The sequence below is a fragment of the Emys orbicularis genome, chromosome 4 (assembly GCF_028017835.1).
Source record: "Emys orbicularis isolate rEmyOrb1 chromosome 4, rEmyOrb1.hap1, whole genome shotgun sequence".
NCBI classification, from domain to species: Eukaryota; Metazoa; Chordata; order Testudines; family Emydidae; genus Emys; species Emys orbicularis.
The window spans coordinates 47,845,521-47,869,333 of record NC_088686.1 but is presented as its reverse complement, the minus strand read 5'-3'; the positions used below and the strand labels follow the sequence as shown (position 1 = coordinate 47,869,333).

The window sequence follows — 23,813 nt, the reverse complement described above, 5'->3', positions numbered from 1 at the left end:
TGCATCATCTGTAATTTATTTTAGAAATAGCTCAGTTTATAACATAAGATCCTAAAATGATTTATTTGATTTTAGAATTTTTAAATATATGATTTCTTATGAATTAAAAGACATTTTCCTTTTCTTGGGTTTTCAAGAGGTTTGCTGTTTTGAGTACCTGAGCTGACTTTGGTTTACAGAAACCAAATCCTTCTGATATATTTCCTTCAAGTAGTCTTTTTTATAACTACTCATTGTTTAAATGTCCTTTTGAAATCAATGACAAATGCATAAATAAACCCGTTTGTTCATAATAAAAAAAAACTATAGAAAAATAGTTTGAACTTTTATTAGAGTTAAATGTAAAACAATTTTAACCCCACCTCTGCTCTCTAATATTTAGGTAATCTTATTTTAATGCAGAAAGTCGTACACTATGCTCGTTGCTTTGAAACTGGAATACCTGAATAAACTATTAAAAATAATCTGATATTAAATTAGCATACATCTTGGGATACTCCCAATTTTTAAGGGTAAATCAATTCTTATATTTCACATGTGAAACTAACTTATTTAATCTTGAACTAGTTAGAAGATGAGGAGAGTTTTTAGTACAATTTAGTTGTGAAATAATTGTCAAATCTACCCATGACAATGTGCTAGTGAGTCTGGATAGAAAATGCTTAACTGTTGTGATTTTTTGCTTGGACCTGGGAAGCAATTTCCTTCATGGCACAGTGGGATGGACTTTGGACATCCGGCCTTCCTTTGGCGCACCTCAGCAGGGATAGGGTGACCAGATGTCCCGATTTTTGGGTCTTTTTCTTATATGGGCTCCTATTACCCTCCACGCCCTGTCCCGATTTTTCACATTTGCTGTCTGGTCACCCTAAGCAGGGATCATCTGTTTGGATGATGTAGCATAAATCTACATACGCAATCTCTTATGATTAGGGATGGTGTGAATATTCACCTAAAATAACGGTATTGGAAATGCCCAGATATCTGTCTGGGGAAAAAAATCAATACTGAAGACTTAAAATTATCTCTGTTGTCCATTCCCCTCCATCTGTGGTGGGGGAGTCAGTGATGTACATTTTACAACAGGTATTTATGCCCCAAACTATACTGTACTTTTGAAATCCCACAGCCAAATCTTGGATGCTCTGGGTTTTCAGAAATATGGTGCAATTTGGTGAGCGTCCTAGAGGTGTACGGTAGTTTGAACAAAACTGCAGCAGCAAAATTCAGTGCAGGGGTAACTACAAGAGGATGCATATTTCCCCATTTTCAGGGGAGGTCACAGTGATCAGTGGTAGCCTCCAGCGCCATCCCTAGGGTATGACGAATGGGGGCGACTGCCCCGAGCCCCACGCTTTGGGGGGCCCTGTGCTTTGTGAGGAGGCGGGAGGTGAGGTGAGGCGGGAGTGAGGAGGAGCCCCCTTACCAACCTCCCTCTCCCCCCAGTGCCTCCTGCTTGCTGGCGGGCCCCACTGATCAGTCCTCCCCATCCCTCCCAGCGCCTCCAGCCGATCACCTGTTTCGCGGCATTAGGAGGCGCAGGTGGGGAGGGAGCGAGGGCGCAGCGCACTCGGGGGAGGGGATGGATCTGGGCGGGGCAGAGGCGTGACGATGCGGGGTGGGGCCTTGGGGAATGGGTGGAGTGGGGGCTGGGCCTGGGTGGAGCACCCCCAGCAGATAGCAACTGGGCGCTTATGCCCCGGGCCCTGCACCTCCCTAGGGACTGCCCTGGTAGCCTGGGAACTCTTCTGTCTCTATTTGGGGATGAAAGAGAGAGAGAAAAAGCACCCCTTATGACATTTATATTGGGTATTCAACTACTGATGCAAAATATATGATATTAATTGAATACAAAATGCTGATATTTTTCTTTCCTAGACTGGAGAAATATGGTAGTTGGAGGTTGGGGTAGGAGGAAAAAAGAAACTGGCATTAGTGAACCAGTGCCCTTCCTGACTTCTACTTTTATATTTCTATGGCCTGGTCCACACTAACCCCCCACTTCGAACTAAGGTACGCAACTTCAGCTACGTTAATAACGTAGCTGAAGTCGAAGTACCTTAGTTCGAACTTACCGCGGGTCCAGACGCGGCAGGCAGGCTCCCCCGTCGATGCCGCGTACTCCTCTCGCCGAGCTGGAGTACCGGCGTCGACGGCAAGCACTTCGGGGATCGATCTGGGATCGATTTATCGCGTCTAGACACAACGCGATAAATCGATCCCAGAAGATCGATTGCTTACCGCCGGACCCGGAGGTAAGTGTAGACCTACCCTATGTTAGTAGTTCCCATGTTTATGAAGAAACTTATGACTAGAATTGTGAACAATAAGCACTTCCAGATCACACAAGACAAAAAACCTCAGAGCATTGCAAGTTGTAGTGAAAGTTGTATTTTTAATTTTACAAATTGAACAACATGCAGAAAAAAAAATAAAGTGCTATAATATATATTTGTTAAAAGGTTATTGACTATTCACAAACGACAGCCTGAAAACTTACCAGATCAATATGAACTTTTCTTAATTAAATTAAAAAAATCTGCCCCAGAACTTGAATGGTACAAAATTTCTCAGTTTATGATATATTATTACTTCACATCATTTTTATTTTTAAAATAGAAGTAAGATGGAATTTAAAGCATGGAAAGATTATCTGAAGACAGATGTTCGTCTAAGAGGCACAACAAATATGAGATCTGTTTTCCTGCAAGGCCCTCTTCTGGGCAAATCAGTAGAAAGCATATCAAATAAATCAAGTAAGCCCCTCCTTCATTAGACGTTTGAATTTTACAAGCAACTTCGCAGTTTTTTCAACCTTGAAGTGAAACCTCAAAACATTATCTCATAAATAAAACAAGTGATGGAAACAATAAGGACTCAAAATGAATATGAAAAACAAAAGATGTAGAAAGAAGAGTAATGTATTGGTGTACAAGGAAGATTTTTTCCGTTCTCATTAAAACAGCTGTGTTGAAAGGCTAAAGGTTTGATAACAATGTTTCAACTATTAACTCTTCAGGAATATACTATAAAGAAAATGTAAGACCAGTTAGCCTCCAGGCAGAAACCAGGTGTTTATAAATAGAAAAAGATAGGAAAATAGTCTTTCCTAGCCTATCAACCCTGCTTTATATATCTTACTTTACTAATATTGCCTCCTTTTCCTTTTATTTTAAATTTTAGGCAGAATCCTTAAAGGACATTAGCCCACATTACAAAACCTCCAAAAAATTTTTTCATGATTGTCACTCTCTCCTAGCAGAGAGCTGCAAGAGCAAGATCATGTTGTAGTTCAAGACCTTTATGCACTGGTGTGGAAAGATTCATACAGTGCCTATTTCCAACACACTTAGAGTTGCTAGCACTGTAAGCCTCTTACGAGCAAAGTTTATCAAAGTAAACAAATTATTTATATTGAATGGCAAAGTTTTTGAGTCAAGAATAGAACTACCCCCTTTTCTGTAAACCTACATGCATGTTTTCTGAAACATTCTCTCCATGAAAGCTTATTTTTATATAATGGAGGCCCCCACCTTTCCTCTTCTAAGCAAGCAGGTGAGTAATGGGCTAACTCAGCAATCCAACAGCATTACATGTACTACCCCATGGATATAAAGATCCTAGATTGATCATTTGCTCTGACGGTGGCTGTAGCATACTAACAGTATGCTTAGCTGTTGGAGAGAGAGTGCCTTTCATTATTTTGCCAGCAACTTTTTTGGTGGATCCAAGAATGGCATTAGTGGCACTAAAAGGTGCTATACCAAGCCTTACTTGTCCAAAAGACTGGCTTTTTGACACAAAGATTTGGGGAGTGGGCAATAAATGGGAATTCAGGGAACCAAGGATTTTTGGAGATCTAAGAAATTGAGGGGGATTGAGGGAACAACTGTAAAATAAGACTCTAAATTCCTGATTGACCCAAAATGTGATTTTTAAAGGCTTCTGTATTGGCACTATGAATTGGAACAAACATCCTCTGACTTTACCAAATTCAGATTAGCTCACTGAACTGTATGGAAATCCTTGATCACATATTCTCACTAAAGATCCACAAATGAGCAAGACCACTCAATATCATCATGTTCTATGTACTAAACCTACCAACTGATAGGAAAAATCAGAAATTGTGGAGAGTTTGAACATTCCATTGTTCATGAGACATAAGCTGAACACCAGAAGAAAAAAAATTATCTATACTTATATCATGCAAATACTGAACTTAAGCTTTCTAAGCAAGCTAGAAGACCTAGAACAAATCAACAGTAGATATGCAAGAGGTAATTTAACTACAACTCAAGGGAAATGGCCTCTCTAAGTAGTTGAAATTATTTAAAATCATGTTGATCTTGAGAGAGGAGACAAAGAAATAGTTTTTAAGGCTAGAAGAGACCATTATGATCATCTAGTCTGATCTCTTGCATAACACAGGCGATAGACTCTAACCAAGTAATTTCTGCATCAATCCCATAACTGTTGTTTGAGCAACAACTTGTTTTAAAAAGATATCTGGTCTTGACTGAAAGGACTTCAGGTGATGAAGAATCCATCAGGTCCCTAATTATTCTAATGGCTCCTTACTGTTAAAAATTGTACCTACTTCTAGTCTGAATTTGTCTAGCTTCAGTTTCCAACCATTGGATCTTTTTCATACCTTATTCTTCTAGATTAAAGAGCCCTCTTCTATCAGAAATTTCTTCCTTGTATAGATATTTATAAAGACAAGATGGAGTGAGGTAATATCTTTTATTGGACCGACTTCTGTTTGAGACACACAGAACTCTTCTTCTGTGTCGCTGGAAAGCTTGTCTCTTTCACCAACAGAAGTTGGTCCAATAAAAGATATTACCTGATGTGATAAAGTCAGACCGGACACCTGAATCGAATTAAAACCTTTTAAAACCCCTCCTCTGGTGAGAGAAAGGGGAAAGAGAGAGGCAAGCTCCTTCCAGGCTAGTGGCAGCAGGGACATAAGCTGCTCCAGGAGAAGCTGTGCTCCTTCCCATATGGGAAACAGCCAAACCTGAGTGCCTGCTAGGGGAAGGATTGACACCCCAAGGCAACCAGCAGGACGACACCCTGCACCAGCGAGGAGGCAGTGAAAGGGGCCCCCCTGGGTTTTTGTGTTTATGAGACTGTTTCCTTTTTGTTTGGTGGAGGATCACCCCTTAGGCTGACCCTGAGGCCTACCCTGAAAATATGACCAAAGGAGCACAGAATGGGGAAGGCAAACCTGCCCTGAGTGGGGCTGATTACCCCAGGCCCACCATCACAAGAGGGGGAAGTGCTAAGCCTAGTGAGACGAAGGAGGTGCCTTGCCACACTGACCCAACATGGTCCCAGGATTAGAGAGAGACAAACACAGCTATAACAATACTGTAAATTACAGTGGTAGGTATTTATAGACCATGCTCAAGTCACCTCAATCTTTTCTTGAATAAACTGAATAGATTGAGCTTCTCACTACAAAGATATTTTCCAGACCCTGAGTCATTCTTGTAGCTCTTTTCTGAACCCTTCCCAGGTCTCTAATATCTTTTTTGAAGTGTGGACACCAGAACTGGAGACAGTATTCTAGTAAGAGTCTCATAAATGCCATATACAGAGGTAGTACCAGCTTCCAGCTCCTACTTGATATTCCCCTGATACACATTCAAGGATCATGTTCAAGCTCTTAGTTACAGCACTGCACTGGGAATTCATACACAGTTGGTTATCTCCCATTAGAATAGCAAAAACATTTTCAAGGATGATACCTATAATAAAATTCCAATTGCAAAACAGTTACAGAAATTACACACACACACACACACACACACACACACGAGCCATAACATTTTGAAACAGTAAAACACAAAGTTACTGAAATCCTAGACAGTGACCCCAGACTCTTCCCTTCAGTCACCATTACTCTTTCAGGTTCCAATCCTGCAAAGACTTGCACAGAGTGCAATCCTACACATAGTGAGTAGTCCCAGCAAGCATGTATGTGTTTGAATAACTGGGGCTCTAGAGACCTCCACCTTGGCTTTATATATCACCAAAAAGCCCCTTCCGGATATGGAGAAGTACACAGCTGGGTATCACCTGACCAACAGTAATCCAAAAATGTCTTCCAGGTAGCATATACTACATACTGAATGGGGACATGGCATGGTGGGATGAATATCAGACTGGAGTCAGACTCCTGTGTTCTAATCATGGCTTTAAAATCAACTACTACAGTGGTTTTGAACAACTTTAACATCGCTCTCTCAATTTCTCCATCTTCAAAAAGGAGAGAATACTCAACTACAGGGCACAGCTGCCAACTTTCACGTGGTAAATAAGCACCCCGACAAGCCAAAAACCAAGCTAATCCCATTTCAAGACAAGGCCAAAACAAGCCAATCCCTAAGAACCCCAACACTCTATATGACTAGATCTCCTCGGGGTGCAGTCTGGGACTGTGGTGGGCCTGCTGTGCACCCCTGACTCTCTCCCCCACTTGCTCCTGCTTGCCCCTGCTTGCCAGGAGCTGATTAAAAAAAAGAAGCAACAAGCTACAAGCCAAAAACTAGCCAACAAGCAACTGACAAGCCAATTAAGCCAAAAACAAGCCCAATTTCTGCATTTTTTTCGCGGGGTTGGCATGTCTGCTACAGGGTTTGAAGAACGTCTCTGACACTCATTTGCCAGAACACTGATCTAGTCTGTCATGACCTGCCCCCTCAAAACCCAGTCTAATTTAATTATTATTGCCCCATCTTCAATGTCATCAATAAATCACAATGCTGCCCCCAATTAAATCTGCCCCTCCCGTCCAAACAAAACAAACAAATAAAAATCAATTTGGTTCCTGCTACTTCTTTCTCTGTTGTGCTGCAACCACCCCACTGCTGGACATGCATAAGGTCCTTGACCTATCATAAACCTCTCCACCTGGGCCCTCTGCTCCTCTCTCCTGATTACCCTCTGAAAAGTAAAGGCTCCAACTAGTCTCTCTCTTTCATCCTCTCCCCTCCTAAAAATGGACTAGTATGCGTGGGCCACTCTGCTCCGTCTTTCTCCCTTTCCCTCCTTCTAAAGGAGCAGCAACAGGGCTATTCTGTCCTTCTCTTCTCCATAGAAGCAGGCAAGGGATTCACAGCCCAATTCACCAGAGAAAACATTTTATTCATCCTGGGAAAGTAGGTATTTGAAGCCCTGCTCACATCCCTCACAGAGGTATCATGAAGATTAGATAATGAAAGTGTTTCATTTACAGTAGATAAAGCCTTTTATCTTCAAAGCATTATGAAGAGCAGTGAACACAACACATAATCCGAGCAGAGGCAGATGCCAATTCACACTATGTCACCAATTAATAATGAAGTCATTTAAAACCGGTACCCAGTACATTGACACTTAATGTGCATGCTAAATGGGGTCACAAATTCCAACAACATACAGAGAATACCTTTCATACGAAAGCAATGCTAATGATTTAAAATGATAAACATCCATATTTAAATGGTGACCACTGTATATAATAATGATGTAGATGTAGATAAGCAACTACAATTAGGAGCACAGAATCTGCAATCTTTGTAGGAATTCTCCCAGTATATATAACCTTCAGGTCCTGGACAATTTCAGGGCACTGAATTTACAAACCTGCAGGTTAAGTCTGTGGGATTTGTTATATGCACAATACTCCTCACAAAAGCTCAGATACACTGCTACTTTGCAGAGCACATAGAAGGTTATTTCAAGGCAAGTAACTTTCAACTGTCCACCCTGCATGGGTCAGTACACCCATAGGCCCCAGCTCTTTTGAGGTCAAATGACGGCAACACATTTGGAATTCCTAGTCCGAGACACAGGAAAAAATAAATAATCAGACCTCTTCAAAAGTGAAATAATGGTGCATCTGCATATCGATCAACCAGAACACTGCAGAAATGTCATTAAATGTGATCAATGTGATAGACCATCATCCATCTATAAATCTATATCATCATATGAAATGTGACAATAAAAGCAAAATTACACAACTACTACAAAGACAATTTCTAAAAGAATACAGAACATTTAAGTAATAGTCTATTGGCTGACAAATGCAAGGCAATAAATCTATACCGCAGGTAGAAGTTAACGTACAAAGTTGAAAAAAAATCTTAATTCAAATTTAAACTCTCCTGTTCATTACTTAAAATAGATACAACAAGAACATACATTTATTAGTTCAAAAACAATAACAGTAGAAGTCAATCTTAGAAAGGGGAGAAATGTAAAAAAATAAACCATATACTATGTAATGATATATATATATATATGGATAAAAGTATGTAGCTATATTAGATCAAGTGGTATTAATTTTTTTATTTTTTTTTAAAAAGTGGACTAGTTTACCTCATGTTTTTATTTTCACTTCATGTTGTGCTGTAATCTTATTTTCTTAGGAGCTCCTTGTTCTGAAGTTTACAGAAATATAAAATTCTAACAGGAAAAGGTGATAAACTTTTCAGTCTTCTCTACAAAGACATGCCTATGTAGTTCTGATGATGGCCTGGTGTTCTTAACTGTATTATACAACTATGTATCAGGTACCATAATAATCAAGCTAATAAGCAGCAATAATAGAAAGTAATTTTTCTCTTTTTGAAACAAAAACAATCTGGATTGAAAAACAAAATTACACAATGTTAACAATGAACAAATATCTACTTTCACTAAAGGAACAAGTTGCTAATACCACAAATCAGCTCTTTTTGGAAAAATCTGTATATGAAATGGACTTGTATGTGAAACCGTCATTCCTTATTTAATAGCACTAAAGGGTCTTCATTTGGCAATTTTAAAGCATTAATCTGAAGTTTCTTAAAAAAAAAATCGGTTTAAAATATATTCCCTGAATTAAATTGATAGAAATCTAAGGTTTAAAAAAAAAAAAAAAAACCCATGAGAAAAATATCTTTAGCCCTGAAAAATCAATGTATGTTAAAACTGTACAGGTGAAAAGGATACAAGTTTTGGTATAATGGAATCAGTGATTTCAGCGCTCGGCTTGCATTTATAGCTGTTGCACGAACCATAATAGGAAGAATTTTTCCATTAACAATAGCGCCATCGAAGAGTGGACCAAAGAATGGAACCTGAATCAGAAATTAATAAATTCAACCCTAATATGAAATCTCTGCTATAACAATTAGAAATCAACATTAACAATGGAGAGCTCATCATTCTTTTTCTTCCTCATCTCTGGTTAATCACAACAATTATTTGTGATAGACCTATTCTTTCATGAAAATACATAGCCATATAACTTGGTAACAGATAATTTTTCTGCACATTCTGTTTTAAGTAACCATTTGAATAGTGTGTCTCATACAGGCTTATTTTCAACACTTTCTGCCAAAAGCCTAATAGTAAGTCATATATGTGACACTAATGAAGTTCAAAGGCTAAGGGAGGGGAAATGATTACTCACTTAAAAAAAATTACATCTTTAGATACAGCATGAATCTGCAGTGTGGAACTATCTAAATGTGCACATAACTGTCATCTGACTATTATTGGATCTTTATCCACCACTCTCTTTTCCCCCATTTGTTGCTCTCATTTTTTATATCGTATCTACAATTAGACTGTATGCTTTTTGAAGCAGAAACCACACATGAAATCTTGACCCCCACTGAAGTAAATGGGAGTTTTGCTGTTGATTTGAAAATGGCAAGGATTTTACCCCCATGTCTACTTTGTGTGCGTACTGTACTTAGCACACTTTGGTAGATAAGTACATGAATAATAAAATCAGTCTGAATGCTTTTTGCTTATACGTTAAACAAATTAAAAATAAAAAAGTATGATTACAGGTGGAAGGCATGATTCCCTATTTGCTCTCATGTGTTTCCTTCATTCTAGTATTTATCATGCTAACTTCATGTGAAACTCACTGATGTCAAATCTTGCATGTGTGTACACATAATAGATTGATACATGGCTAACTACCAGATATGTCTGCAAATTCAGGCTTTGCATACACAAACTTATAAGCACAGTTTTATAAGTTAGGCTGAGACTAGCAGAAAGTTTGGGGATATACATATATTAAGGACCAAAAGTCCACAGAATTATCTGGCTCTAATATTTTGACATTATATTTTTCACTGACCAGTTAGCATCTGGGACTCCCCCATCACTCTGGAGCAGCTGTGTGTGGACCTCTGGGGATCTGTGGAGCACTTGCTGGTGTTTCACAGATAGAGGGCTTGTTACACAGTGCTGGGTCTCAAGTAAGAAGAGACCCAGCACTTTGTTTTTAGCTACTAAATAGCATCAAAAAAAGTAAAAATATATAAAATACCTTCCTTTTTGTGTATGTAAACAATTGCTGTAGTTGCCACCACAAGGATTTTATATGACTGTAAAAAGGAAGAGAGGTGGTCTATATGTGATCATAAATGGGAGAGATACCCAATAGGCAATCTGTCTGCTAAGATGTGATCCACACTACAAAAGAGTTTTAGTGCACTATTTTTGCCATTACTCAATTTTGAGAATCTTGAAGTTATCTAGTTTGATTGGTGAAGTCATTCATTTTCCATTTAATGGAAGATTCTATTAGGGCAAGGATGTTCCCTTCTTATTTAAAGCAATTAAAAATAGTAATAAAATATGGCAATAATGCAACCCCTCATACTTTCAAGTAAGAGAAAAATGTAGTTTTAATTAAAATGTGTGCATCCTTGGTAGTACCATACCATTTATGGCATTAGTTTTATCCTGAATACCATATGAATGCCACTACCATACCACACTCAGTGCCATATGGTTGACTTCATATTTCTCTCATGTAGCTTATTAGTATTCATATTTATAGTAAACAAAATCCAGTGTTGTAAAATACAAATCTGTAAATCCATGCAACTGACATCACACCTAAGAATTAAGCGATCCAATCATTCATTGCTGCTTCTAGTCCAACAGCTGCTCAATCCACATTGAATGGTCAATCTGGTGCCGTTAAAGAGCATGGCTATGAGACAGGGAGGCAACCACACTAAGTCCCGAGTTCAACAAAATATTTAAGCATATGCCTTACTTTAAGCAAGACAAATAGTCCCTTTAAAGCCAACATGCTTAAATACCTTTCTGAATCTGGGCCTGAATTCCTGTGTGGCAGTCTAAAGGAAAGGTAGAAATGGCTGAGAGAGGAAGGAAAGGAAAGTGGTAATACTGAATGGAGCAAGGAGGAAGAGATAGCCAGCTCAGGACAAAGAACTAGGATTTGGATTCATGTGCTAATACAATACAATACAAATATAACAAACCAGACTAAATTTAATTTAATCTAATCTCAGAGTTCAAGTGACTACATAAAATACTATAACCTTTGTTGTTGCAGTTTATATTAGTTATCAGAACTGCTTGATGGGATTATGGGCCTTTTGTTCACAGTTGCTTATTTTCCTCTCTGCACCGCACTCAGTACACATGACTTATCTTGTAGCTATTACTACTGTCATTATTAAAGAAGGATTACCTTGTTGGATTAAATATGTCACACCATAAAAAACAGCAACATATATTTAAATAACCCAAAAGTTAGTCAACACATGAGGGGAAAACAAAATAAATTTTTACCTCTGGTTTTTTCATGATCTGGATACTGAACATGTGATTTTTCATTGGATAGATAACAATAAGAACATCACCGAATTCTGTAGGAATTATTCCTCTCCTGTAGTCTCGAGTATGCTCTGACCAGACAATGTGCACTTCGTCATTTCCTAAATGTCTTAGCTGGAAAAAGAAGGGAAAAACAAAATTTTTAACAGCTGAGTACACAGTACTGCAGCTGTACAGATATAGCCAAGGCTTGTATTCCAAATGACAATGAACTGAAGAAGAATTTGTGGGGTGCAGAGAGAGGACACATCCAAACCACATTGCAATGTCCCTGATTTAGATGCAAGTCAAAGCAAACATTCACAATTAGGTCTGTTTAGTATGTTGATGTCAGGTATGACTTTTTTTAAATGAACAGCTGTGACAATATAGAATATTTCCAAGTTAAATCTACAATTTTCCCTAATAAAATTGGTAGAAGATGCGCAGTGGCTTGTATTTGACTTACCAAAATACTTTAAATCTTCACACCAAGATTAATAGGGACTAAGTTTGTAAGTGTGAAATCTTTCTATATCAATTCTCAAAAGCAGTTTGAATGAATCTGTGGCTACAAGATCTGTATTTGAGGAATCTGGAACTTTGCTCCTCTTGCCAGATTGGAAATGGGCTACCATCAAATAAAATAATCATAGAGAAAAATGTAATCTGGATTTTCCATGGCTCCAAAAACCACTGAAACTAAGTGTTTATTTTTTCTTGAAGCCTGAATACCCTTGCAAATTTTCAATGGCCAGAAGTTTCAAAATGTGCACCACTGAAACCATTCGGAACAATAATATACTAGGTTAAAAGAAATACTTTTAACTCATTTAGGATGTGACTTTCAAAACTGTTCATGATTGGCTGAACTCTTCCATTAAGTCAGTGGTAAACTCCAATCATCTTTCATGAAAGTAGAATTAGGCCAATGATGAACACTTTTGAAAATCTCAACCTTATGCTCCAAAATTCACCTTCTGTTAAAATGTGTTCTTTCCTGAAAAGTCATTGTAAAAATGGCATGAGGTGGCTCCGTGTTATTATTTCTCAATGGATTTCCTGATCTAATGTGTTCAGTGTATAGCTAAAATGATGTTTCCTCCCACTAAGTGACAACCCTGAAAACTCAACCTGGCATCTGAGAAAGCGAACTGCTTTCCCTCTCGCACATCACCACCAATAACAAAGGTTGTATGTGACAAATTAAGTCTTCAGTTACACCTTTTCAATCCCATATTATACCACAGATGACATTTCTGTTGGCCCATTGCCTTCATTTAGCTTACACAGCGTTACCTGTAAACTATTTTGTAAACTATTCTGTTGATGCTACTCAAGGAACAGAATCCAACTCACTCTTTGAACTGGGCTGGCTCTGCATTGATAAGAGTAAGAAGTAGTCAGCAGATACTACCCTGAACAAAACAAAACAAAACAACAAACACACACACGCGTACACACACACACACACACACACACATTAAATAAGAAAGGGCCTCTTTTACACAGTCATTTTAAGAGCATATCTGTACTTTGAATAAAAGTAAAACCTATGCAGCATCTCTGGATAATAAACAGATACCACTGAGTAGAGGATGATTTAACAATATAACCTACAAACCTCCTAGAATACTACTTAGGATTTACTTAAAAGGGGGTAAATTTTAGGGCCTAAACAGGTTGTTAGTGGCCTTCTTTGCATTATTACAAGTTTGTGCTGCTCTCTGTTGGTTTGTAACTGGATATAAGAGTTTTTAAAATAAAGACTCAGTGAAAAGCGACACTCACATTTCTAGCAGACATGGAGGATGTTCTTGTGGCCCAGTACTGTACTGAACCTACATCTCCTAAGTCTCAATTCCTGACTCTGACACAGACTTCTTGTATGATCCTGAACAAGTCAATTCTCTCTCAGGGCCACATAAAACAGTTACTTACCCTACAGTGACTGGTTCTTCAGGATGTATTGTCCACACAGAGTTGCACTCTGATGTGCGTGTGCCCCATGCACACAAGATGATTTTTTTTTGTCCATGGGGGCCACACCTGCACCTTAGCACTCCTTATAACAGTGTATAAAGGGTGAGGTAGCTTAAACCCACACTCAGTTCCTTCAGTCAGAATCTCATAGGAGCAGGACTCTGATTAGCAGGGAAGGAAGGCAGGCTACGGAATCTGTGTGAACATATCTTGAAGAAGCACAGTTACTGTAGGGTAAGCTGTGGTTCTCTCTTCTTCGAGTGAGTGTCCAAACAGATTCCACTCTTGGTGACCTACAAGCAATTGCCTAGAAGTGGATTAGAGGAGTTCTATTTGAACGAAGATTGTAAGAATGCCCTACCAAAGCTATAAAAAGCAACAGAGGGTCCTGTGGCACCTTTAAGACTAACAGAAGTATTGGGAGCATAAGCTTTCGTGGGTAAGAACCTCACTTCTTCAGATGCAAGTAATGGAAATCTCCAGAGGCAGGTATAAATCAGTATGGAGATAACGAGGTTAGTTCAATCAGGGAGGGTGAGGTGCTCTGCTAGCAGTAGAGGTGTGAACACCAAGGGAGGAGAAACTGTTTCTGTAGTTGGATAGCCATTCACAGTCTTTGTTTAATCCTGATCTGATGATGTCAAATTTGCAAATGAACTGGAGCTCAGCAGTTTCTCTTTGGAGTCTGGTCCTGAAGTTTTTTTGCTGTAAGATGGCTACCTTAACATCTGCTATTGTGTGGCCAGGGAGGTTGAAGTGTTCTCCTACAGGTTTTTGTATATTGCCATTCCTGATATCTGACTTGTGTCCATTTATCCTCTTGCGTAGTGACTGTCCAGTTTGGCCAATGTACATAGCAGAGGGGCATTGCTGGCACATGATGGCATATATAACATTGGTGGACGTGCAGGTGAATGAGCCGGTGATGTTGTAGCTGATCTGGTTAGGTCCTGTGATAGTGCTGCTGGTGTAGATATGTGGGCAGAGTTGGCATCGAGGTTTGTTGCATGGGTTGGTTCCTGAGTTAGAGTTGTTATGGTGCGGTGCATGGTTGCTGGTGAGAATATGCTTAAGGTTGGCGGGTTGTCTGTGGGCGAGGACTGGCCTGCCTCCCAAGGTCTGTGAAAGTGAGGGATCATTGTCCAGGATGGGTTGTAGATCACTGATGATGCGTTGGAGAGGTTTAAGCTGAGGGCTGTAGGTGATGGCCAGTGGAGTTCTGTTGGTTTCTTTTTTGGGCCTGTCTTGTAGCAGGAGGCTTCTGGGTACACGTCTGGCTCTGTTGATTTGTTCCTTTATTTCGTTGTGTGGGTATCGTAGTTTTGAGAATGCTTGGTGAAGATCTTGTAGGTGTTGGTCTCTGTCTGAGGGGTTGGAGCAGATGCGGTTGTACCTCAGTGCTTGGCTGTAGACGATGGATCGTGTGGTGTGTCCGGGGTGGAAGCTGGAGGCATGAAGGTAGGCATAGCGGTCGGTGGGTTTTCGGTATAGGGTGGTGTTAACGTGGCCATTGCTTATTTGTACTGTGGTGTCCAGGAAGTGGACCTCCTGTGTAGATTGGTCCAGGCTGCGGTTGATGGTGGGGTGGAAGCTGTTGAAATCATGGTGGAATTCTTCCAGGGTCTCCTTCCCATGGGTCCAGATGATGAAGATGTCATCAATGTAGCGTAGGTAGAGAAGGGGTGTGAGTGGACGAGAGCTGAGGAAGCGTTGTTCCAGGTCAGCCATAAAGATGTTGGCATATTGTGGGGCCATGCGGGTGCCCATAGCGGTGCCACTGGTCTGGAGGTATATATTGTCACCAAATTTGAAATAATTGTGCGTGAGGATAAAGTCACAGAGCTCAGCAATAAGTTGTGCTGTGTCATCATCAGGGATACTGTTCCTGACAGCTTGTATTCCATCTGTGTGTGGGATGTTTGTGTAGAGAGCCTCTATATCCATGGTGGCTAGGATGGTGTTTTCTGGGAGGTCACCAATGCATTGTAGTTTTCTCAGGAAATCTGTGGTGTCACGGAGATAGCTGGGAGTGCTGGTGGCGTAGGGTCTGAGTAGGGAGTCCACATATCCAGACAGTCCTTCAGTGAGAGTGCCAATGCCCGAGATGATGGGGCGTCCAGGATTTCCAGGTTTGTGGATCTTGGGTAGTAGATAGAATAACCCCGGTCGGGGCTCTAAGGGTATGTTGATTTGTTCCTGTGTTAGTGTAGGGAGTGTCCTGAGTAGATGGTGCAGTTTCTTAGTGTATTCCTCAGTGGGATCTGAGGAAACTGGCCTGTAGAATTTTGTATTGGAGAGTTGTCTGGCAGCCTCCTTCTGGTAGTCAGACCTGTTCATGATGACAACAGCACCTCCTTTATCAGCCTCTTTGATGATAATGTCAAGGTGGTTTCTGAGGCTGTGGATGGCATTGCGTTCTGCACGACTTAGGTTATGAGGCAAGCGATGTTGTTTTTCCACAATTTCTGCCTGTGCACATCGGCGGAAGCATTCTATGTATAGGTCCAGACTGTCATTTCGACCCTCAGGAGGAATCCATGTGGAGTTCTTCTTCCTGTGTTGTTGGTGGGAGGGTATCTGTGTATCTGTGACTGGACAGTCACTACGCAAGAGGATAAATGGACACAAGTCAGATATCAGGAATGGCAATATACAAAAACCTGTAGGAGAACACTTCAACCTCCCTGGCCACACAATAGCAGATGTTAAGGTAGCCATCTTACAGCAAAAAAACTTCAGGACCAGACTCCAAAGAGAAACTGCTGAGCTCCAGTTCATTTGCAAATTTGACACCATCAGATCAGGATTAAACAAAGACTGTGAATGGCTATCCAACTACAGAAACAGTTTCGCCTCCCTTGGTGTTCACACCTCTACTGCTAGCAGAGCACCTCACCCTCCCTGATTGAACTAACCTCGTTATCTCCATACTGATTTATACCTGCCTCTGGAGATTTCCATTACTTGCATCTGAAGAAGTGAGGTTCTTACCCACGAAAGCTTATGCTCCCAATACTTCTGTTAGTCTTAAAGGTGCCACAGGACCCTCTGTTGCTTTTTACAGATTCAGACTAACACGGCTACCCCTCTGATACTTGCTACCAAAGCTAGCATCTGATCTGGATTGCTTGTACCAGGCAATAGTGAATGGTAAATCATAGAATCATAGAAATATAGGACTGGAAGGGACCTCGCTAGGTCATCTAGTCCAGACCCCTGCACTAAGGTAGGACTAAGTATTATCTAGACCAGGGGTAGGCAACCTATGGCACACGTGTGCCGAAGGTGGCAGGCAAGCTGATTTTCAGTGGCACTCACACTGCCCAGGTCCTGGCCACCGGTCCCGGGGGCTCTGCATTTTAAAATTTAATTTTAAATGAAGCTTCTTAAAAATTTTAAAAACCTTATTTACTTTACATACAATAGTTTAGTTATATATTATAGACTTATAGAAACAGACCTTCTAAAACCATTAAAATGTATTACTGGCATGAGAAACCTTAAATTAGAGTGAATAAATGTGGACTCGGTACACCGCTTCTGAAAGGTTGCCGACCCCTGATCTAGATCATCCCTGATAGCAGTTTGTCTACCCTGTTCTTAAAAACCCCCCAAATGACTGGGATTCCACAACCTCCCTAGGCAATTTTTCTAGTGCTTAACTACCCTTACAGTTAGGAAGCAATGTCTGACATTGTTGCAATTTAAGCCTCATCACTCCTTGTCCTGTCCTCAGCCGTTAAGGAGAACAATTTATCACCTTTTCTTTTTAACAACCTTTTACGTATTTGAACACTGCTATCATATCCCCTCCCCCCGTCTTCTCTTCTCCAGACTAAACAAACCCATTTTTTCCCCAGTCTTTTCAATCCAATGCATGGATCAACCTCCATGTTGCTGCCATACATCTCTCGGATATGGGGGATGTAAAGTGCAGAGGTCACTTTAGTTCTAGTGGAATGATCCCCAATACATCCAGGGGAATTTTCTTAATCAAATGGTTAACAAGTCCTATTACAGTCAGACCCACTTAGTCTCTGAGGTGACATGGGTTGTCCCTTAATCCTCTCAACAAATGCCATAAAGAGTAAAGGCATACACCTGAATGGCCTAGTCCTATGTAAATAAAAGGACAATGCTCTTACAACATTGAGCATGTGGAGTTTTATTTCATCTCGGAAAGAGAGCAGTTTATGGAAGAAAACGGGGAGATGAATTGACTGATTGATGTGAAAATTGGAAACTACCTTAGGCAGAAAAGTTGGGTGAGGCCTCAGAGTGGCGCTGTCCTTGTGAAAGATCATATATGGGGGACCTGCCATGAAAGCCTAGATCTCTTCCATCTTCCTACCTGATATGATGGCTACCAGAAAAACTGTCTTCATTAACAGGTGGTAGAAAGAGCAGGTAGCATAGGCTCAAATGTGGACCCATCAAGTCCTGTTAAGGTCCCAGAAAGAAGAGGGTTTCTTGACTGGTGGGAAAGCATGAGTTGAGGTCTCTTAGAAATGTCATCCTTGTGGGATGTGAGAAGACTGTGTGATCTTGGACAGACAGATGATTATCACAGATTGCTGCCAGGTGCATGCTTATTGAGCTGAAGGACAATCCCAATTGCTTTAGTTAAAGTAGATAGTCCAATACTGATTAAATTAAAGCTTCAATGGTGAGTTGTTGCTGAAATGCCAAAATAGAAAACTGTTTGAAATCTGGTTGAAGGTTTTCTGCTTTCCAGCAAAATGTCTTGAATGGTAGCAGAACAGTTTCTCTGTGTATATCCATCCATCTAACATCCAGGCTGTCAGGTCTAGGGACACTGGGTCAAGGTGTAGGATCCAAGCACTATCCTGGGAAAACAGGTTGCGGCAGGACATATAGGTGACCTGTGTTCATAGTGACAGTCAGTAAATCTGAATACCAGAATTGTGTGGTCCATACCAGAACTATCATGATAACGTGATTGGCATCTTGTCTCAGCTTCCTGGAGCCCATGGTATGAGAAAGGTGTCCATGAGGGAGCCCAAGGCTGGGCACTCTCTGGAATAGAACATGTAGAATTTGTTTTTCTAAAATATTGCAAATGAGTCCACATTTTGGAAACCCCCATCTATACATACCATATGATGGGGGCTAATTTAGCTACAACTAATCAGGAAAGAGATCTTGGAGTCATCGGGGATAGTTCTCTGAAGACGTCCATGCAGTGTGCAGCAGCAGTCAAAAAAGCAAACAGGATGTTAGGAATCATTCAAAAAGGGATAGAGAATAAGACGGAGAATATCTTATTGCCCTTATATAAATCCATGGTATGCCCACATCTTGAATACTGTGTACAGATGTAGTCTCATCTCAAAAAAGATATACTGGCACTAGAAAAGGTTCAGAGAAGGGCAACTAAAATGATTAGGGGTTTAGAATGGGTCCCATATGAAGAGAGATTAAAGAGGCTAGGACTTTTCAGCTTGGAAAAGAGGAGACTAAGGGGGGATATGACAGAGGTATATAAAATCATGAGTGGTGTGGAGAAAGTGAATAAGGAAAAGTTATTTACTTGTTCACATAATATAAGAACTAGGGGCCACCAAATGAAATTAATAGGCAACAGGTTTAAAACAAATAAAAGGAAGTTGTTCTTCACACAGCGCACAGTCAACCTTGCCTGAGGAGCTCGTGAAGGCCAGGACTATAAAAGAGGGTTTAAAAGAGAACTAGATAAATTCATGGAGGTTAAGTCCATTAATGGCTATTAGCCAGGATGGGTAAGGAATGGTGTCCTTAGCCTCTGTTTGTCAGAAGGTGGAGATGGATGGCAGGAGAGAGATCACTTGATCATTACCTGTTAGGTTCACTCCCTCTGGGGCACCTGGCATTGGCTACTGTTGGTAGACAGGATACTGGGCTGAATGGACCTTTGGTCTGACCCAATATGGCCGTTCTTACGTTATCAGCTGAAACTCACTACCAAATACCAATGAGCCCCTTGTTCTCGTGCACTGGGATGCTGTTAGGGTCACAAGGGGTCCCTGAAGAGGAATGGAGCAGACTGAAACTGGATGGGATACCTCATGCGGATTATCTTGAGGACTCTAACAGTCCAAAGTTATCCCAGTCCAAGCCTACTGGAATTAAGAAAGGTAGTTGCGAAAAGATGTCTTGGAAGTGGATCCCAAGTGTTCCAACCAAATTCTCGATAAACGAGTCAAAACTGGATCTTGCCTGGTGCCTTAGATTGTGGGGCAAGCCAAGGACAAGGCAGATGGTCACCTCAAGTGAAATCATTAACTTCCTTAGGGTCTCCGAGGACCATTTCTGTGGCTAATATTGAGACAGTAGTCTGTCTTAAAATGATTTTTTGCCTTTGATGTTTCCTCTTTGGGGCTGTGACATATAGCCCTAAAGGACCTTATGAATGTCCTCGAGTCTTTTAGTATATGGAGTGCTTCATCCATGCCACTATTAAAGAGCTCACTGCCCTCAAATGGGTGGTCTCCTATAACGGCTTGGACCTCCCTCCAAGACTGCTGCAATCTTCTCATTGCCGCAGCAGTGCCCATTGTCCTGTCTGCAGCATCTGATGCATCGAGTGTAGCCTCTAACACTGTTCAAGCTGTGAGCTGGCCCTCATGAGGGATTTCCGTTCTTCATTCTGGTCCTTCAGTAGCCTCTCTATGAAGTTAGAAAGTCTGCCCAAAGCAGGACATTGTATTTCAAAAGCAATGATAATTTGCTACTTTTATTTGCAGACTTGCTGAGAAATATATTTTCCTCCCAAAGAGATCTAATTTCTTTGGGTTGTTCTCCCAAGAAGTAGATTTGGGTTGCTCTGGTTGCTATGATTCTTCTTGAGTTGCTTGAACCACGAGAATATTGGGGGAAAAGATGTTGACAGAAATATTCGTCTGGTGCAGATACAGAGTCCTCAAGTGACCGAAGTCAAAGTCTCAGTTAGTGTCAAGGATGTGGGCAGTATTGTAGTGATGGGTCTTGGTACAGAAGTATTCAGTGCCATGGTTCTCAGTGCAGAGGCAGACAGGACCAATGTACTCTGTGCTAGGAGATTTGGTGTCATGGTCAGTGACTTGCTGATGGTACTGGAGGCAGTACGGTTCTTGGCGTGGGAAAGACCACTGGTGCTAGCTTGGGTTTCGGTGCAGGCACACAGAGATGGGACACCATTTCTTTAGGCATTTAGAAGAGTAAGCCTTAGGGGAGGCTTTCCATCCCCCATTTAGGTGCCTGTCCTGATCCCCAGAGCGATGCTCCTTACAGACCCTTTCTGAAGACGTCACCAATGCCACTGGGGCTTATGAGGTTTCACAGGAGCCTGGGGTGGTGTCTTGGCTCACCAGGACATTCAGTGCATGGGATGCGCCTGGTACCTAGAGCTTCTTGGAAGGTCTGCTGGGGTCCAGTGGAGCTTGCATGGACACTTCCAGGCGGAAGAGTTTCAGTTTTGCCTCCCTTGCAGCAGTTTAACACACACAAAGGACACAAGGCACAGTCAACCTGTAGAACTCATTGCGAGGGAATATTGTGAAGGCAAAAGTATAATAGGGTTCACAAAAGAATTAGATAAGTTCTTGGAGAATAGGTCCATGAATGGCTATTAGCCACGATGGTCAGGGATGCAACGCCATGCTCTGGGTATCTTAGCCACTGCCTGCCAGAAGCTGGGAGTGGACGACAGGGGATGAATCAATCGATAATTGCCCTGTTTTGTTCATTCCCTCTGAAACACCTGGCATTGGCCGCTGTTGGAAGACAGTATACTGGGCTAGATGGACCACTGGGGTCTGACCCAGTATGCCCATTCTTATGTTCTTATGCTTTTTGAATCCTCTTGGAGAAGGACTTGTAAACTGGGCAGTGCTCCAAAGCACAACTCTCTTTCAGGCAGTATGGGCATTGGGAGTGTCCATCATTCACCAACATTGCTGCTTCAGAGAAGAGGCAAATCTTGAACCCCTGCAACTTGAAGTCAAACATTTTAAGTTCTTGTAGGGAGTAGGCCCTTGTACAAGGGAAAGGAAACCTATCACTACTCTGAATAAATCTAAAGTTTTGGAGGGTTTTTTTTAAGCCAGTAGGCAAAGAAAATTTATCTAAGTTAACTAACTACAGAAATGAACCAGCTCAGAGCAAGGGATGTGGACTTTACAAGGTTTTGTCTTGCTGCCATAGGTGGTAAGAAGAAAATTAGTGAGAGTTGTGGCTTCCCCAGCCTTTATACTCTCTGCTATAGGGAGTGAGAGGGTGCCCAGGGTGCATGTGTGTCCCCAACAGACACAGCTATTTAAAATAATCCAATCTTCTGAGCCTAGGATGCAAATGCACCAAGAGTGGAATCCGTGTGGACAATCACTCAAAGATTATGTTTATAAATTGTCATAGCATAATTGAAGTCAATGGAGTTAAGAAAATTTACACCAGATGAGGATGTGGCCCTTTGTGCCTCAGTTCCCCACTTGAAAATTGGGGTAATAACGCTTCCCCCCCCCCCCCATGCTTTGTCTTGCCCATTTAGATCATAAGCTCTTCAGGACTGAGACTGGTCTCTTCTTATGTGCATGAACAGTGGCTAGCATAATGGAACCCCAATCTGAGTTGGGGATTAAAGGCACGACCATATACAAATGATTAAACAATAGAAAGATAATTTATCCATTTCAGCTACAGTATATGCTTTGAACCTCTTCTCCATTGTTAAAAATAAGTAAAAACACTCAACAATTTGGAAAAGCCAAGTTATCTGCAATTTTAAATCAAAATACTTTAAAATATTCTTACTATATAGCCATCACCATGTGTCAGCTTTCCTAATATGTTTATGTTAACTGAATACAAAAGAAATGTGAAATAAATATAACCAGGAGGGATGATCAAATCTAATTTTGATACATTAGTGTCATATGCTGTACATGTTACAATACCAGCCAGACTTAATACTAAGCTGCAGGCTACACTGAGATTTCCAAATGGCAGATTGTTCTAAGTGATACCAAGTATAATTGAAGTAATAAATGATAGAAAAAGCAAAGCACACTGTCAGGAAAAATTTAAGTATTTACTTTTTAAAATTAAATGAGTTAGGTTTGGAAAGGAAAGACAACTGAAATAATGCAGGGCTCAATTTACAGAAAATTCCTTTTATTTATCTCTTGCATTAACCCTTGAACTCTTGCCAAAATTATTTGTAATTTCTAGTACCCACTTATCTAAAGAAGGAAAGGGGGAAAAAACTATTTCCTTTTATAATGAAAGCTAGTCTTCAAATTTTATTTTGTTTACTTCAAAAATAAAGTTCACTAGAGAAGTACAGGAGGAACACAACACAGCAGAAAAATTTAGGAAGCAGCTTCTTATTGCAGCTACTTTTGGCAAAGTTACATATATTCAGCGTCTATCTAAGGCACCTTCAAATATTTGGTTAAGTTCTTCATAAAATGTTGTTTTAACACTAATTTTTTTACTCCTGTAAAATAATAATGGATGCGATTAATTGCAATTTTATAAAAATACTAATATTGCACTAATGGCCATGCTTTATGGCCTTATGCCTTTAATCACCCAGTTTGTATTAAAATCAAAGCAAAACAATTAGCTATGAATTATAGGTCTATAATTCTTTTGAAGGGCTTTGACAATGTCAAACTAAGCTTGAGTCATTTATATAGTCACCAAAAGTTTCAGCTGGATTAACAGGCTAATAATTAGAAAATGACCTTTTTTGTTTTAACACCATATGTATAATATATTAATTAAGACACTTTCACACCCTCCCACTCCAAATTTCCTCAAAGTGCTAGCAGTAGCTAGACAGGGGGTAAGCTGCATGGGCGAATCTGTGATATCACTCCCATTGTGACTTGCGAGATTTTAGAATTCTATCTTAATTTTGACACTTTCATTATGTTACTTTTGTAACTGTATTTAAAATAATATTTTCTATTTTGACATATCCTTTCACTTAGAAAAATTCAAAGATGAAGGATAAATTTTAATCCGATCTCAGAACTCCAAAACACTCCCTTCTCTTCCTTTTCAATTCATCTTCTTTTCTGCTCCCTGTTATCTCTTGACTCCAGTGTTTCTGAGATATCCAAGATACTTAAAATTTTATTTACTATTCAGAAAGATTGATAGAAAATAAGTTTTAAATTGGCCTGGCATCTGAAGCACTAGAATCTTGATGCTGCAGT

The 23,813-nt window shown here is 40.4% G+C and overlaps 1 protein-coding gene across 6 annotated transcripts in view; it reads right to left on the bottom strand.

Annotated features, from left to right (window-relative positions):
• The window catches only part of RALGAPA1 (Ral GTPase activating protein catalytic subunit alpha 1), a 246,013-nt gene that overhangs the window by 30,836 nt on the left and 191,364 nt on the right, over window positions 1-23,813 (bottom strand). For all 6 annotated transcript variants that reach the window (XM_065403818.1, XM_065403817.1, XM_065403820.1 and 3 more), the window contains 2 exons: window positions 11,608-11,766; window positions 8,989-9,116 (listed from right to left, as the gene is read on the bottom strand). In XM_065403818.1, the coding sequence (XP_065259890.1) occupies window positions 8,989-9,116; window positions 11,608-11,766 (287 nt within the window). The remainder of the gene's footprint in view (window positions 1-8,988; window positions 9,117-11,607; window positions 11,767-23,813) is intronic.